This window comes from Grus americana, chromosome 3 (assembly GCF_028858705.1).
Source record: "Grus americana isolate bGruAme1 chromosome 3, bGruAme1.mat, whole genome shotgun sequence".
NCBI lineage: Eukaryota > Metazoa > Chordata > Aves > Gruiformes > Gruidae > Grus > Grus americana.
In genome coordinates this window covers 15747792-15765752 of record NC_072854.1, presented here as the reverse complement: position 1 = coordinate 15765752, position 17961 = coordinate 15747792, and the positions used below count along the sequence as shown (strand labels likewise).

At 37.6% G+C, this 17961-nt stretch overlaps 1 protein-coding gene across 4 annotated transcripts in view; it reads left to right on the top strand.

Annotated features, from left to right (window-relative positions):
- GREB1 (growth regulating estrogen receptor binding 1) overlaps positions 1-17961 on the top strand; it is a 105795-nt gene that overhangs the window by 71525 nt on the left and 16309 nt on the right. For all 4 annotated transcript variants that reach the window (XM_054821623.1, XM_054821626.1, XM_054821624.1 and 1 more), the window contains 7 exons: positions 1310-1649; positions 3163-3278; positions 3978-4177; positions 5911-6000; positions 8057-8673; positions 15815-15917; positions 17681-17839. In XM_054821623.1, coding sequence (XP_054677598.1) covers positions 1310-1649; positions 3163-3278; positions 3978-4177; positions 5911-6000; positions 8057-8673; positions 15815-15917; positions 17681-17839 — 1625 coding nt within the window. The remainder of the gene's footprint in view (positions 1-1309; positions 1650-3162; positions 3279-3977; positions 4178-5910; positions 6001-8056; positions 8674-15814; positions 15918-17680; positions 17840-17961) is intronic.

The following is a 17961-nucleotide window of genomic DNA, read 5'->3' as shown; positions in this document are numbered from 1 at the left end:
CTAGAAGCCTGGTTCTTTTTTTTTTTCTCTCTTCTTGCTGTCCCACAAATCTGTGTATGCAAGAGCATTTCACTCATTCTTATTTTCTCCTTCCGTCTTTTTTGTATATATTTGGCCTGTAATCTAATCAGTATAGGCTGCCTCTTTACTATGAACATGCACATGTTTAGCCCAATTTAGAGTGTGTTCTTGTAGTGACCAGTAGCTACTTCTACATTATAATAATCTAACATTGCATCATCATGTAATTTCAAATGTGTTATTACTTTTCTCCAATGTTATCACTTCCTGACAATGCCTGATTTTGATGTATAGAATTTGTGTATACTGCATTTGGACCACAAAGCGAAGTAGACATGTCACTGTCATTTGTACACTTAAACCAGTGATAAAAACTTCAGAATCACTTTTCAATCGGAGCTTGAAAATACGTCATCAGTTTTCCTTGGTCCCTGTTAGAAGCACTGTAAAAGGGTAGTGGCACATTATGTGTGTGTGTGCAGCTGTGGATGAACTCTTTGGGATCTGTAAGAAGAATGAGTCAGGACAAGTAAAATCTTGTGAATTCATATTGCTAATTGGGAGACTGAGCACACCCACACTTAACTGCTGGGACTTGCTGCAGGGTGCTTTGGAGTGCTGATCACACACATCAGGCACTTTTCTGAGCAAGCCACAGTTCCGCTTTTTACTGTGCACCTGAGTTTCATTTCCGTGAAAACCAGAGCACAGGAAGTTATTGCATATCCACGTCTCTCCCTTCCATAGAGTGAGGATTGAGACTGAGGATTGAGGTGTACCTGGGCTTGGGAACTTGGAATGCTCATTGGATGCTGCCTGCGTATTCATTATTCTTGGAAACAAGAGTAAGTTGGTTCAGGGCTTCAGTAAGAAAACAAGAGAAACACCCCACCGCCTCTCACACCCCTTAAGAATAACACAGAACTAAGAATACTATTCGTATTGATAAGAGAATATAATTTTGATTGATGATATTACTGAGTGCCTTAGCAAATATTCTGTGATAAATTTTGTAACAGCAGTAAAGTCTTGGTAACTTAAAGTGATGTAACCTTACTGGACTACTTGCTTAGTAAATCTTTACTAAGAAACGGAGAGAGAACGTCAGTTCTGATTGTGAAATGATGCCTTGCAAAGACTATCTGACTGCAATGTGGTGAGATTCTGTTGCACAGTAGATATGAAGGATTCTTTACAGGAGAAAATCCTGAGTTTACTATATTTTGTAAAAATTAGCTTTTTCACTTAGCCTTTAATACTTCACTATTTAATTCACCATTTATTTCAGGTTCCCCAGATTACACAGTGCAGTGATAAGGACTTTTGTCCTCATACAACACTACTCTGCAGCTATGATGGCAGTGTGTGGTCTTTCTCACATGAAGAACTACACCTCAGTTGAAACTCTGGAAATCACCCAAAACCTAATAAACTCTTCAAGACAATGTCCTAGTGGCCATGGCCTCATGGTAGTGTTGAGAATTCCATGCACTCCGCTGGCTGCAGTGGCATATGAACGTCTGTATAACGTAAGGGAAAGACTAGCCCTTGAAGATAACTTTGAAATAATCCTGGGAAATCCTAATTCTGGGATCACAATAGGGAAGCACTTTGTGGAGCAACTAAAGGTAACTTTCAGAATGACATATACTGGGAAGGTTGGGTAGGTGGGGAGACTACTGGTGAGAGTTATGGTCATGAGCTCAAGTGTGGGTCTTACTAGTAAAAATAAAGATTACCATAAGGAGCATGACTTACCTTTTAGCCATACTGTCTGTGACACCTTTACTGTCCTACCTCTGGTTAATACTCAGTGGAGTATTAACTAATATGGCTGGAACTCAACTTCCAGTAGCAACACTCCCAAACAGTTGAACTGTTTTTATCTAGAGGGATCATGAGCAATAAGGAAAAAAGGGAAATAGAATTGTCACTGTTTTAGCAGAATTTTCTCACAAAATCGCCATTGTGCAAAAAGATTTTAATCAGTGACCAGTTGAGAGTTATATTATTCTTGTCACCAGCAGGTGGCATGAAGGCACCAAACCAGTGTTGCTAGTTGGGGTCCCAGAGCACCCCGTATTCACAGCTTATGCCTTCTAGACCATGTGTTTGTTTATGGATTAGTTTATATCCTTTAGGTCTAGAGTTGTGGGTCACCTGTTTAACAAAAGCCTCTGATACTGCCTTGCTTTTTATAAAATTACCATTGTCTGATCACCAAAGAAAAACTGTATTTACATTCTAAGATAGCGTAATGTATATATATGGTAGACTCTGTACTGTATCTGATTCAATGTATGTTAGATGAAGTCATTTAAGATCCAGGACCTAATGCTAATCTCATTCTTCTATAAATTAGGCATAACTTATTCTGAAAAATCTGTTTTAGTTTGGAATCACCTCCTGGTTATCTTCTCTGACATGCATAATACTGGTACAAGTACAAAGGCCAGGGGCTGAGTTGCCATGCTGTTGGTCCTACTGTGTACTCCTTATCTGTAGATCAGCCTTACAGCAATAAGGACTGACTAGTGTAAGTGGAGCAGTATAGCCTGATGCTAAACAGTCAAACAATAAGAAAACTGATAACTTTGGGGAGAGCAGGAGACTTCAGAGGGTAGCAAGTGAGGACAGTGGTATGTGTGTGTTGAACACTTCCAGCTTTTCCCTACTCCTCTAAGGTGAAAACAGTCTTGCTGCTAGCTCATTTTATTCCTTGGCCTCAGACATCCACACACTGTCTGCCACAAGAAGCAACCCTCTGTACTCTTCTCTCTCCCAAAGCTCCTACTCAACTTTTCTGTCCACTGTACCTATCCGGTCCATATCTATGTACCATATCCAGAGCATATCTATGCCCTGGCCTCATTGCTATGCAGTTGGGAAGCTGGGAGGCTTTTCAGACTGGAACATACTGTCCCAATCTCCTCAGACTTAAGCAGGCAGATTGCTACCTGTAATGCTGTAGGAATTGTGCAATCTCCCTATGTTGAAATTGGTTCTGCTCTGTGGCTTCCCTTGCTGGAACATGCATCCACTGTACAAAGCGATTTATATAATGGATGATAAAGGTATATATTTCTGTATTTTTATTTGTGCCATATAGATACGTCCAACAGTGTTTCTTACCTTGTATAGGTCTGGCAGAAAATTGAAGATGTAGATTGGAGGCCACAGACCTATTTGGAATTGGAAGGTTTGCCTTGTATATTGATATTTAGTGGTATGGATCCACAAGGGGAGTCTTTGCCACGGTAAGAAGATCCAATTATTTTCTCAGTGGCAGTTTTTTATCCATTGCTCACCAAATGATTAAAAATTAACTGTATAATTACTTGTGGGAGAAGAAAATAGATTTCAGTGTCAAGATGTTTCTTTTCCATTTTTTGGCAGCTTTTATATCATAAATACAAACCTCATATTATTAATAATAACCTCCTGTTTATAGTTCAGAAAATATTATGAGAGTTGTCCCAGTTTAGAGGAGAGAATAAAGGTATGTAAAAAAAAAAAAGTATAGCTACTTTAGATACCTTAGGGTAACTGAGACATCTGCATGATGCTGGCATATATGCTACAGGACGTGTAGAGAGATCAGTGCCTTCTGGAAAGGCAGCTGGAAGCCAGACAGGATGCCCTGGGGCACTAAATGCTTTTGTATGTTCAACTGAATCCCACTCTGTGTGTTAGGCTTAGAACCCAAATGATTATTCTTTTTCTTATGCTGATGCTAATGTTCAGTGCACTAGATTAAGCTGCATAACTGGATTAAGAAAAAGAAAAGTGTATGCACCACACTGGTAAACTCATTAAGCACAAAAGATATACTGTGTTCTACTTCATCCATAGTTTAAGCAGATCATGAAAAAAATCCCCTTTGGCTGTGTTTGTAAAAGAAATAAGGGAGTAGATTACAGTGAGTTTTCATACTAGCCCCTCTTGTTTCTCTCCAGATCACTGAGATACTGTGACCTACGTTTAATAAATTCATCTTCTTTGGTAAGGACAACCTTGGAGCAAGAACTTGGTTTGGCAGCATACTTTGTGAGCTCAGAAATTCACACAGAGAAAGCAGTCGTCAATGACATGTTAGAAAGTGACCCAGAGAAACTAAGCAGCACTGATAATGAAGATGAAGAAATAGCAACAGAAGGTATTATTAGTACTGGTAATAAAAGAAACTGTAAAATGATTGAGTTCTATTAGAAAAAGTAGGATTGTATGGATACCTACTTGGTGAGGGTTTCTGGAGTTGGCCTTACTGAGTGAACTCTGCTCTTTAGTTTTGCTTTATCTCGTTGAACCTGTGTTTTCACACCCTCGCTGCCTGGCTGCAGCATTTTAATCTCTTGCAGTCCTGCTGCTGCATCTATTCTGTCTCTGTTTTTTGGATCCCTTCTCTCCTCTCCCTCCTGACCTCCTTTGCCCGATATATTCTGGCAGCCGCAAAGTGGAGCTTTAGTGGGTACCTCCAGTGGCACTCACTGTTTGGAGTGCTGTGCTGTGTTGCCCTCCCCACAGCAGGGAAGTGCATGCTTTGCCATCTGGGAAGCGGTGACCTGATCGCCCCTCACAGCAGGGATGACTCCACCTAAACTGTCCCTGGCTGATGCTGGCGGACCTATGCTTATGTGCTGACAATGGTGAAGATTCCTCCCAAGGAAACTGTATATGGTACAGCTGAGTAGTCTCTAGTTTTTAAGGTATTAAATAGTATGACTAGAAAATATATCTGAATATAGTAACTTCTGAGTACTCCTTGAAAATGTCCATGAATTCAAATTGACAGTGTAGAGTCAGTGAGTTTATGATTTCTTAAGAGAGTAATTAAGAACATATAAATGTGTAAACAAACAACAAACACATTTTCCTTACGGTGTATTGTAATACTTGTAACTGTGGAAAACATGGGATTTTTATCCCCGTAGGTTATTAAAATCTCAAACTGCTTGCCTTCACTTCCTTTTCTATACCATGAGGAAGAAGAGAGCTGGTTACTGTTCACCTATTAAGTTCTTACTTATTGATAATAAGGATAGCAGAACAAGTAAAAGTAAAATATTTACATTAATCAAATATGTACTTTCTATAGAGGAATTAAATACCTGAGGTCATACTCAGACTGTCTACAATAGAGGCCTACTTGAGGTGTGATGAGAACTTCTATCCATTTAGTTGAATTACGCTAGGATTGTATGTGATCTGAGTCAAAAGGACACCTAAGTTGTTAGGCATCTAAGTTATAAGGCTCCTTTCCTAGTCCATGAAATACGGTATGCTCCTCCAGAGCCCAATTCAGAACACCTGAGACAGACTTACTGTCTAAGTTCTCTGCTGGCAGTGCTTATGTCTGTGTTTATGATGGTAAACCTTGTACAGAAACAAGCACTTTAACTTAGAAGCCTACGTTAGGAAACTCAAGTGAATATCCTTGGTGGCTGTCCAAATACGGATTTTCATCACCAAAAGCTGTGATATAATCTGGCCATAAAGCTGTTATGCATGGAGTAGGAGGTAATTTCGTAACATGCTGACGAAACAGAGCTTGTTGCCTGTTGGTTTCCCTGACACTGGGTTAGTGAGGAAAGTAAGACATAGGTAGAAAGAGAAAACATGGTTGAGACATGCCTACAAATTACTGTCTCCTGGTTGCAGCATTGATTTTGTGAAGCTGTTGCAGCTCAGAATAGTTAGATTAGACCATAGGCCAATATTGCGTGGTAGGAACAGATATCCTCCTTACTGAAAACAGTGTCAGAATGAGGACAAAACCCACACAAACTCCTGTGTACTTTTCCCTACTTTGACAATGTAGCTATGCCTTCTTACAGACTTACCTAATTTTTATTTTGCTTTTGTTTTTCCTTCCTACTATTCACGAAACAGGTTCTACTTCAGAAAAGAGAAGTCCTATGAAAAGAGAAAGATCTAGTTCCCATGACTCTGCATCTTCATCTCTCTCTTCAAAAGCTTCCAGTAAGAACTTAAGATCAGCTCTATTATGTTACATTTAGGACATAAAAGAGACCTTTTATTCAGCACATTAGAAAAATAATAAAAGGCATAAATCACTAAGTTTTGGTAAGGCCTATTTTAATAAGATCACTAAAGATAACTTTAAAAAAGGTAAGGATCAGACTTCTGAAATATAAGAAATAAGATCTTTTCTTGCTTGAAAAATAATCATAGGATGGGATGCCTAAACGAGGCACTTCTTTAATATGTGCCACTGAGGTATGAATCCTCAGTCAGTACTGTGATGGCCAAGAGTGTTCACTGAAGCTATGACAATTTATGAAGAAAACAAACATGCTTCACAGTTTTTAGAAATCTTTTGAAAATTTGTTGGAGAAAAAGCATGTTTGTTCTCATTGGTATTTTTGCCTTTTTGGTTTTGCTCTGGAATGTTCACTCATTAATTTTGCACTGTTTGAAAGCTCTTTTGGAGGTGGATAATTTTTAAAATCTTCTGTTCCTTTTTAATCTGCAAACTGATGTAGAAAACATGAGGCAACGTCGAGAAGTACTACAGCTCTTTTGTCTGATAAATTTCTTTGCATACTTTTTATGCAGATAATATTAAGAGGAGAGTTGAATAAAAGTGGGAATATAAATTGTACCATTACTTCCTAGAAGTCGCAATCTCATGCAGTTTTTTAAAACATGTTTTTTGTCACTGACAGTAAATCCTTTTTGATCTAATTGCAGTTTTCAACATGGTGACATGCATATTTGGCCCATGATTTCTTTTCTACAGGCACAGTGGTGGTTACAAAAGGAAAAAAAGTCTTGAAAACATTTGGATAAGCTTCATAAACACTTTAATTTTCAAAGTGTTTTTTTCTTCTTTAAAGTTGGGCTCACCAGTTTCAGTGTCCGTGAGCCTGCCTGTGGCTTTGTGGCCTCAGTTTGCTTATGGTTAAAGAAATCTTTTTTCCTTTCTTTTTTTTTCTCTTGGACAGTGGTATTTTGAGAGATGTCACAGTGGTTCTACCTGAAACCATTCATACCGCTGGTGATATTTTTGTGTTTATTGCTGGTGTACTTTACTGGCTACTTTAGATTAATATGCAGGTAGAGTATATCTTACTATTTCTTGAGACCAAGAGAAACTATGGATTTTTATTAGTTCAAAATGTGGTGGGTTTTTGAGAACCAAGACTGTTGTTTTCACCATGACAGGAAAGCTGTTTTTATTTATGCTCAGTTTCAAACAGATATTCCTAGTACAACATGGAGACTGATTCCTCAACCAGTTCTCAGTCTACTCTAAAGACTGTGAAGTATTTGCATCTCCTCTTTGGAATTCACTAAGCATTAAAGATGCTCAGAACCACTTAAAATGAGGCCTTAAACTTTCAAGAAATTATAGTAGTTAGATTATATAAGATAAAAATACACCACTTTTAGAAAATCAGCAATTAGCTGTGGGGTGTATCTATATGACATATTCAGGGCCAACATTTGTGAGCTGAATATGTGCTCTGAGCTGACCACAAGCTGTATGAATGCATTAATGCATTACGTAGCACCAGAGACTTGCGAGCCAGGTTTTATTAGATCAGACTAAGTGCTGCAGTGATGCACACACAAGTGTCAGATCAGATCTGACTCAGAGGACTGCTTCTAGACATCAGTCCGTGTAGACATTTCTAGTCTGATGGGGTAATAGCTTGTGAATACTTACTTTCTTACACTCTTTTAAACAATGATTTCAGTAATTCTGTATTTGTCTTGAGTGATGAAAGTATCTGGTCGACACCTTAAACAAGGAATGGATAAGGGAAGTAGAGGACAGGACAATCATGGATATCTTTCCTATGCCCTTTAATAAACACTTTCTGTGTTGAGATGCATACTCCAAACTAGTCGCATTATGACTTCCTGTATGAGAAAGGTGAAAGCAAGAATAGGAGTGGGATTGTAATGTTTGATAGATACTCTATCTAAATGATTGTTTTGTTCTGTTTTAACTATGGCATTGACTAGCAAAAGATAGTTGCGTTGTGTTGAAATACAAATTTTCTTTTAGTTACAGCATTCTGCAGTGAGTCATCTCCTCCTTTAATAGCAGCAGGGGATACAGCAAAATCCCCCCACCAAGTCCCAAGCAACAGCGCTGAAGAAACTACAAATAACTATGAAAAGCAGAAGCAGAAAGTAGACAAGGGGGCACAAACAACAATCAGCAAACACTTGCCACTGGCAACTGAACAGTTGGATACGAAACAAAACATAAAAAGTGCCCCAATTTCCATCACCTCATCATCCTCCTCACCTTTCTCCTCCTCTTCTTCCTCCTCTGCACCTACTCATAACTCCTTCATCCTACAAACCTCTCAATGCTCCATGACCAAAGCATCAAAACAACCTCCCATAGTTTTCCTGCCCAAACTGGTTTATGACATTGTTACTTCTACGGACAGCAGTGGACTTCCCAAATCATCTTCCCTCTTGCCTTACCATTCTGTTATGTGGGCAAGTTCTTTTCGTCCTCTTATGAGTAAGATGATGACTTGCACGGAGCAGTCCCTATACTACCGCCAATGGACGGTCCCCAAGCCAATCCATATGGACTACAACAATAGAAATGAGGGCAGAATGGACACCTTTCACCCAAGGAGGCTGCTGCTGAGTGGGCCACCACAGGTGTGTAATAAGTACAAGGTATTATCATTGATTTATTTTGTTTAATTTTATCATAATCTCAGAAAATATAGATTTGTTATTATTATTCATACTTGAAGGGTTGTTTTTGTGGAGAGTAAATTACTTATATTTTATTTCCTAATCTCCTTCTAATATAATAATCTTTCTTTCTTTACTGTTAGCCTGAGTTCAAAGACAATGAAGCTGCAGCAATATTAATTTTCTGTCAGTCTCCATTAAAATGTTTTAAAAGATAGTTTGGTAAAAATACAGATTTCATGTATAATTTCAGTTTGTTAAAGTTGAATATGCATTTACATTTTAAATAAAGATCAAACATCTTCACAAAACCACTTCCTTATGATCAATCTGAAGACAGTTGGGAGTTTGTAATTAAGTTACTTTCTCTGTTTCCTCCACACAGCAGACAGAAATAGAAGCTGTTGTAAATAATACATTCAAGGAGGCCAGTTCAACATTAGCAGAGCCATATTGACAAGATGAGTAGATGACCCAAGAGTTTTTAAATTACTTTGAAATGATATATGGAAAAGGGTACAGTCCTAAGAAGTTCCTTCTCTTCTAAATTCTCTAAGAATATTTAGCACTTATCTCTGAGCAAGGTATCTCCTAGTTCAAGGCACATGTTACTTGCTAATGGTAATATTGTGCCTCTCATGTTCTACTGAAGTACAAAGCAACAAGATAGGAAGGGACACCGTGCCTACTGAGAGCATATATATGTCCTGTGAACCCCAGAATTCAAAAAGAATAAATCCAAACCAAGACAAAAACCCATGTTTCCAGTTATTATAACATCAACCTAAAGAATTAATCTAAAGATTAATTAACTGAATTAACTTGACACATGATCCACTCTTCTATGCCCATCCATCACAAAGGGAAACTACAAATTGCTATTTGTTAAATGATTGTATTCCATTGTACACGCAAATTTATGGTGCAGTAGAGTAGAAAGAGCATAAATGGGCTTTTCATTTTGGGACTTCCCGCAAATGTTACTGTAATTCACAAAGGATTCCAGAAAGTACTCTGATGAGCAGGCTTTCACTGTCCATTCCTTTGACCTAAATTGTCCCCGTTTGCCAAAGATTGAGATATTATGTGATTAAGAAACTGAATTTCATTCTTAGCTGCAGCATAAAAATGTATTCATTCTGGAAGAGAGATGTTGTTCATTTCCATCTCAAAGAAAAACACAGGCTGTGACAACTTTTGTTAGAATTTTATATGCATATACATCAAACTCCACAAAGATACTATTCTTAAAGCCACCCTAAATATCTGGAGTAGCCAATAAGTAAATATTTCTTTGGTATTCATTTGGGCATGGGTCACAAATGTAAATCTGTGATTCTCAGAAGAGTCATTCAGACACTTCTGAGAGCATACTACACACCTGTGAGAAAGTTTTGATGCTTCACACACTTCATACTTGCCATTTAACCTAATTGTAATTAAACAGGCAGCTTGCTTATTCATCGTCTCCGTTCCAGGGTATGGTATTCACCATTTTTCACTATATCAAACCTGGGTTTGTTTTTTTTTTTCCCAAATATTGAATAGGATTCCTGTTCACCCTCTGTACAGCAGTGAATTTCAGCCTTGATATCACTTCTTTTACTTGAAACTCCATCTCTTTTCCAGCTGTCTCCACAATGCAGGTTATTTCCTAGTCTTGCATTGCATCATACAGTTGGATCAGTTCCTAAAGGACACTCTTCACATGGTTATTATTCCTCGGTTCTTTGTGAAGACTATACCTGTTTCACACAGAACAAATTCACACACATCAAATTAGGAGTATCATGTCTTCTTCCTAAGTATCAAAATTTAGGGGTATATATTCATTTCAGTATGTGGAAAAAGACAGCAGGTTTCCTTCCTTTATTATTTTAACCTTCCAAAGTACTAAAAATTCCTGTAAAGCAAACAAAGAGCTATGAAAGTATGCTGATCATTTATTGACTTAAGTTATAACAATACAGTGCAGCAATACTTGATAATTTTATTATTTTTTTATTTTTATAATATTAACATTTTACATAGACTTAATGCTTAATGCATGAAGACATATAGGCAGAAATAAAAATAATTATTAGACAGCACCAGTGTTAATAATATCTCAGCCAAAGTATAAGGCTGCCAGAGTACTATCTTTTCAAAAATTAGGAAGTAGTTGTTTATCAGGCAGCAATTACTTTACTAAAATTTAAATGAGGAAGCAATCTGTTGGTTAAAATGAAAAATATGAAATCAACACAGGAAGAAAACTAAGCACATTAGTGAACCAAAATTATAATTCTCATTGTCAGGGTAATTAGTAATAAAGTACACTCACCCTTCTCTCACAGAGACATTTTATGCTCTGTACTGGTCAAAATATTTTGCTAGAAGACTTGATACATTTTTGCAAGGACAATTATATACATTAGAAAGCACTACATGTTAGAAGGCACTACATGCATTATTTTTACAAGAGGCTTTAGGGAATACAGCAAAAACTGGATAGGTATAGAATACATCTGTATATTTATGTGTAAGCTAGCTGACATCGTCAAAGTTAATCCATTGGTTATTGAGTATGAATAAATATGAATCACCACGAACAACATGTATCTATGGGTAGAAATCTAGTCCCTAGTGTACCCAAGAAAATGCCTATAAGGAAGCCTAAATTCACTAAAATATTTTTCTTAGAAACATTCATCTTCAAGTTCCCCAAACTGCAAATCAAGGTTTTGTGCCTTTGGTTTTTTACTGAATATTACTACTTATAATCAGCTTTTTCCTTAAGCGTGGAAGGTGCTCATAAGCACAGCTCAGCCCTGTGCACCACATCCAGAGAATGAAGCAAGCATGTCTTAAGATATTTCCTAAGGAAGAAAGCTGCTGCCCATATTATTTGGTTTTCCTCTACTCCTATCAAAATCTTATTACAATGGGCTTATAAAACATTCAGCTTATGTAAGTAAAATATTAGGGAAATATTTAATATGTCTATTGTTAGCTGTGTTTTAGAAGAATGTAGCAGGTGGAAACAAGGAGAAAAGCCAGCACCATTTGACCAGCTGTCTGTGGACCATCAGCATGTTTTCTATGAATCATCATTGATTCACAGACCACGCTTTGAAAACCACTACCGTGGTATGTGAGGAACTATCTCACTTGGAAATTAAAATAGAAAAGCCTTATGGAGTTATATCCCCTTTTGCCATATTTCTCTAAATGTGAAGACTGAAATCCGATGATGCTTTGTAGCAACACGTAAGAATAATAAAATACTTCTAGTGGTCGCGGTGTCTGGAACAAGTTAGAAAAAGGGAAATCATTACTGTTAGACCTGCTGCAACAGCACTTTTGGATGTCATTTCCACAAGTAAGTGTGGAGGCACACACATAATTTCTCTGACTGGAATCTCTCTCTCTCAAATTCTTAGTTTGTTTTCAGCTTATCCTTGATATCTATTGGCAAGCACTGTTCAGTGGTCAAAATCTTTGGAGAGCTCTCCACTCCTCTTAGGTAGTGTGTATCTTTGACACAAAGACTAGACCTTCATACCTCTTGAATTTTCTGCAGGAAGAATTTCAATTCATATTCCTTCCTGTTGCTCAGCTACAGCTACACTTAATGAATGAAGAGCTTAATGATAAACATATTCTTAGTTTTTTATGGGCCAAATCATCCATTGCACTAAGGATTAAAATAGAAACCAAATTACTAAATCTTTGCAGGCCCCAAATTCCTTAGTTATCATAAATTTTTACAAGATTTGAGATTTTTACTTCCTAGTCTTCTGGGATTTTCTTCTTCCATGTCTGATTCATCAGACTTCTGTCTTCCAAATTCAGGTAGATAGAAACGAATTCAGGTAATATTTCCATTATTTGGAAATATTAGCCCCCAAGTGCCTGTTAAGGCACTGGGCACTGCCACATGTTTGAGGAACCTCTTTCTGGGAAGTAGAGCTGTCTGTAGTAACAGCACTCCTCATGTACGTTTTGCTTCAGGAATTGTAAAATTGTAGCCCAGTTCCAGGTTCCTTCATTCTTTTAATCTGTTTGCAGCTTTTGTGTGCAGAGCAAAGACAGGATATGGAGAAAAACACATTGCTCAGAGTACTTCCTTACCTGTCATCATCATTGTTAATATATTATAGCATACGTAAGCCCAGAGTCACTAATTAGGGTGAACACATCATTGTACTAGGCTTCTCTAAAGATGTGTAAAGCTGCAGCCCAATCATGTTTAAAAGTTCTTTGCAGATCTTCTATTTTGTTGCAGTTGGGAGATGGAAGATGGGCAAATATGGGGCTTTATGCTTCAAAGTTGTACATATCCTGCTTGCAGGATCTCGCTGCAGCTACCTACGATGCCCAAACTATCAAAAAGAGGGATGGTGACAGATGGGGCAAGGACTCTTTGCAGAGATGTGGAAGCTCTGTTTATTGACAGCTATTCAGTATTTTCAAAGACACTCTCTGCAGTTCCGTTTTGCCCACGGATAGTACACACAGAAAACAATAAAATTAATTTAAAAGGTGCATTTACCTACCTGGGCATGCTACAAGTTCAGTTGCTCAACGTTCTCCCCTTCTGGAGTAAACATTGATTGTAAGAAGCAGGTTTTTTCTCATTTTCTTTTTGAAAATCTTCTTCTCAAAATGACCTGGAAAAGGTGTTCTCTATTTCACCAATTCATTTCTTCAGCAGCAAGTGCAGGCAAATGTGCAAGTGAATGGAGTCCAAATATGAATGTAGCTATGTGCTCAGCCTGATCTTTCTCCTGGCAGAGAAACATTCTGAAAACTTGGAGAGATTCCTGCAAGTTCCCACCAGCATTTTACGTACAGTGTTGCTAATATATAACAGTTCATAAAGCTCACAGTACTGTGTTGGACACTTTTTATGTGACAGATAATGAGATGGGTAAGATATGATGCATGGAATATCATGAGTACATATGTTTTAGGTTAGTGGTTAAGGACTAGCACTTGTAGTCCTGTGGTTTCCAACATTTTTGACTCATGACCCTGCAACTTTGTGTATATTTGAGTCAATTGACAGCTGATACCTTTCATCTAAGTACCAGGTAGTTGTAGCCTACTCACTCCCAGATATGTTGTTCAAAACCATTGGTGAAGACTGGTCCCCCAAGGAAGGAAAAAAACATGATTTTGAAAGAATAAGTTTTGAATGTTTACCAAAAATAAAAAGTAGGATTTTCAGCCTGTTGTTCTGTTGACAATTCTAAGTATATACTTCAAACAGATTAGGAATTAGTTTTTCACATAGATACCTGGTATCAAGGGAACAGATTGTGTACTTCTGACAAATGATCTCATTTGTTTGAAATCAGGGAACTGTTAATCTGTCAGGCCACCCTGTGTTTAATGAAATGATCAGAGGTGCTTTAAAAGAATATGTTTATAAGGGCATATAAACTTAAACCTCTGACTTGAGAGAAAACATTGAAAGTATTTTAAGTTGAAGGAAGGCAGATTTAGATTAGCTATTAAGAAGAAATTCTTTACTGTGAGAGTGGTGAGGCACTGGAACAGGTTGCCCAGAGAAGCTGTGGCTGCCCCATCCCTGGAAGTGTTCAAGGCCAGGCTGGATGGGGCTTTGGGCAACCTGGTCTAGTGGAGGGTGTCCCTGCCCATGGCAGAGTTCTATGCTAACACATGGTCTACCATGTGCATCTGAAAGACTTATTTGACCCTCAACAGGGATAACGGTCCCTTTTCCACCCTTGGCAAGCAACTGTTTAAAATGTAGTCTGATTTATTAAGAACAGCGAATACTGAACTTTGACCAAAACAAATGTTTACCTACTCTTGCTTCAGCTTCAAAGCCTCCCTTTCCCAAATGTTGAGAGAAAATGAAAATTTCACTTGATATATATGGGAAATAGTAAATTCAGTACTATATTTTTCAACACCCTAAGCTTCTGACATGTCCTAGCAGTAATGGCAGTGAAGTTGGGTTTTCAGTTCAGTAGTAATACAGACTTAGACCAAAATCTGATACCACTTTGTGAAATCAGACAGTTGCGGCAGAACGTGTCATAACTGATCTACACGTTAACATCCCCTGTACAGGTGTGACATTAGTCTTAAGTTGTCAACTGGACATCAGTACCATTCTGAGGCTGAACCACACACCCACGCAAGAAACCACGGCATGCTCACTCTCCTGTGAGAGTGCCATGAGCTTGCTGATCTCTTTTTTCTCATTGAAACCCATTGTCTACTGCTTCCTGTTCAAGTGTAATGATTTGTAAAGCTGTCTGCTTAGATACGGCATCATTTACTTGATGTTATCATCAACGAGCTTTATGTGGAAGACACAGAACAATCCATTGAGTAAATCATTGGCTATGGCTTATACCTTTCAGCTGAAAAAGCTATAAAAGGTAGCACTACTATTGGGTGTAATGAAGAGAAAATACATATAGTGTGTTGGTGGAGTAAAAAAGAAAGGAGAAAGTTACAATTTTAAGATAATTTTAAAATGGACTTTTAAAAAGTAATTTTAAAACAGTGGAAAGAAAATAATGTATTTTCAGCACAAGAGGTGTAACAACACATTGTTAAATTTACCATGTCCTGCAGGAGCTGAAGTGGCCTGCACAAGTTCTCCTATAGCTGCATGCCACTTTGTTCTTCGGGATAGTCACTGTGCTTCAACAGCAGTCAGTGTACTGGTAAATTATGCAAATATGGAATGGTTGAGGTAATTCTTTAGTTATCTTGTAGTTTGAAGAGGAGTTTTTTTGAACGTTTTATGAGCTTGTATGGATTTTTAAAAGTTCATTGCCTATATAGAAACTATAACATCAGGAGAAAAAATTCTCATCTGTGGGCCTGTGATTAGACCTGTGATTAGACCTGTGATATAAAATGCATTTTCCAAGCTAGGTTCCCACAGAGAGAGAACAAAACTGTTGAACGTTTAAGCATTTCATTTATGTCAAGGAATATACAAATACAGGGATATGCAAGCACTGAATATTAATATTTGGTTTCACTGCAGCTGCAGTTTCCAGATATGTTGAAAAGTAACATGTTTTTGGAAAAGTAACATTACTTTTGTATTTTCTAATTTATATATTTACAGATAGGGAAAACAGGTGCCTATCTGCAGTTCCTCAGTATTTTGTCCCGAATGCTGATTAGACTGACAGAAGTGGATGTTTACAATGAGGAAGAAATCAACATTAGTAAGTTCTTGATATAAAAATATTTGCTTCTGGACCCTGTAGAAAATTGTTATGTTAAATTGAAAAGTAGTTGTCTGTATATTCCATGCCATTCACCTTTGCAATTCATTTATATTATTGAAATATTGTAAGAACATTTTTGTGAGATCTTCAACTGATATTTAAGAATATGTTATTATTTTACTCATCATTTAGAGTTTAGTCTTCCTCTCAGTAAGACTCTCAGTAAGAAAACCACATACTTTTGTTTTTCTTGGGAAGTAATCAACAGCATTTATGTATATCAAATGATATCCAGCCATTGCTTTTGAGTTTAGAATGAACTTTTTGAGTTTGGAATGAACTTTTGTTATAAAGTATACAAAAAGAATCAGTGGAATTCTGGCAGATTTATACCATGAGGAACAATGTCATATTTTCTAAGCACGTAAGACTAGAGGAGGGAGGAAAACAGTTCCTGCTCTCTAATAGCCAATTTTAGTCTAAACTTCCTTTATTTACACTGTATTACTCCCTTGTGTTTCCAGATATATTTCTGATACTCAGCCTCGGTAACTAGGGACTGGATTACATAGAAAAAGATGGGTGATATTTTATGGGATATGTCTAATTCTGTACTAAAAGCATGTCCACAGTCAGCCATGGAGAGTCTCAGATGGATGCTACCTGCCTGCCAGCTGCTTCTGTCAGACCCTGGCTGGAATCTGTTCAGTCATTTTACGTTGGAACTATGCCTCAGCTCTTGTGTCTGAGGGCTTTTTGGGGCAGCACCCAGGAGCCTTCCTCCACACTGAGCTGTGCTTCAGAAAGAGGCAGCTATCCCCTAAGGTTTATGGCAAAACCTGTCAAAAAGGTGAACAGTCCGCTAGGGGAGAGGTTTGTGTAAGCAATCCTTTGTGTTTTACACAGGGTTTTAGAGGAACTCACAGTCAGGGCATGAAGATAATTTCACCATCTGACTAATTCCATCTGAGTTTCATATTTACTGTGGGTGCCAATAGACAGGGTCTCACTTGTTGTAAATACTCATTTTGTCTATACTCATAGACATGGAGTTATGGTTCTCTACAGCAACTTCCAGATGACCCCCAAACTGAACTCCTCACTACTGTCCATTTTACTCTTGTCAGCTCTTTCATCCTCTTGACAAAGATAGAAAAGTATTTTGAAAGGACTTGTGTTCATTTGGGGTTTTATGTCAGCTAACCTGTTTCAGAAAAAGGCATGATTTCACTGCACTTTATACCAATACCATTTACCATTTTTCTCTTACCCTAGGGTGAATTATCTCTGATTACTCTGATCTTGTCACTAGAAGGGGCATTTGACTTTAACTCTGCACTGTACTTAATACCACAATTTCCGAAACTTTAAAAGTGCTTCTTTTCCTCAGTGAGAATAGCGTATCTTTCCTCAACTGAGTTCACAAGTGTGGTGGTCAGTGGAAAGACTCCAAATGCCTGGATGCAGGTAGCTCAGCCTTACCAGACCCTTGATATTGTTTTCAACATCATTCCACCAACTGCTCCAGTAAGATTATGGATGTCTTAAATTGATAACAAAGGTTTAAAAGCCAGAATTGCATTGAGGTATGACATATATTTGTTCAAAGGTGCAACTCAATGCATAATAATATTGCTGCCTAAGAATGATGAAAGAAAAAATTATGCAGGAACAATAGGCATAGCAAAACCATCTATAGCAATATAAAATGCTTTAAAAATTGTAATTACATGAATTCTTATTTTCAAATAATATCGTAGACGTAAAAGAAGAATCTGATCAATACTACCATCAGCCTGGAGACATGTGGCCAGATCTGGAAATATTTAAGAAGATGCCTTTTGACTACACTATCCATGACCCGAAATATGAAGATGCAAGTTTGATTTGTTCAAAGCTTCAGACTGTAAACAGTGAAGGTTAGAATCTGAAAAATCTAGATTGGTACATATATATGCATTTATTTATTTTTAATATAAGAATCCCATTGAATTTTTAAACAGAGTGAAATTACCAAAATTGCACTTGACTAATAGTGAAA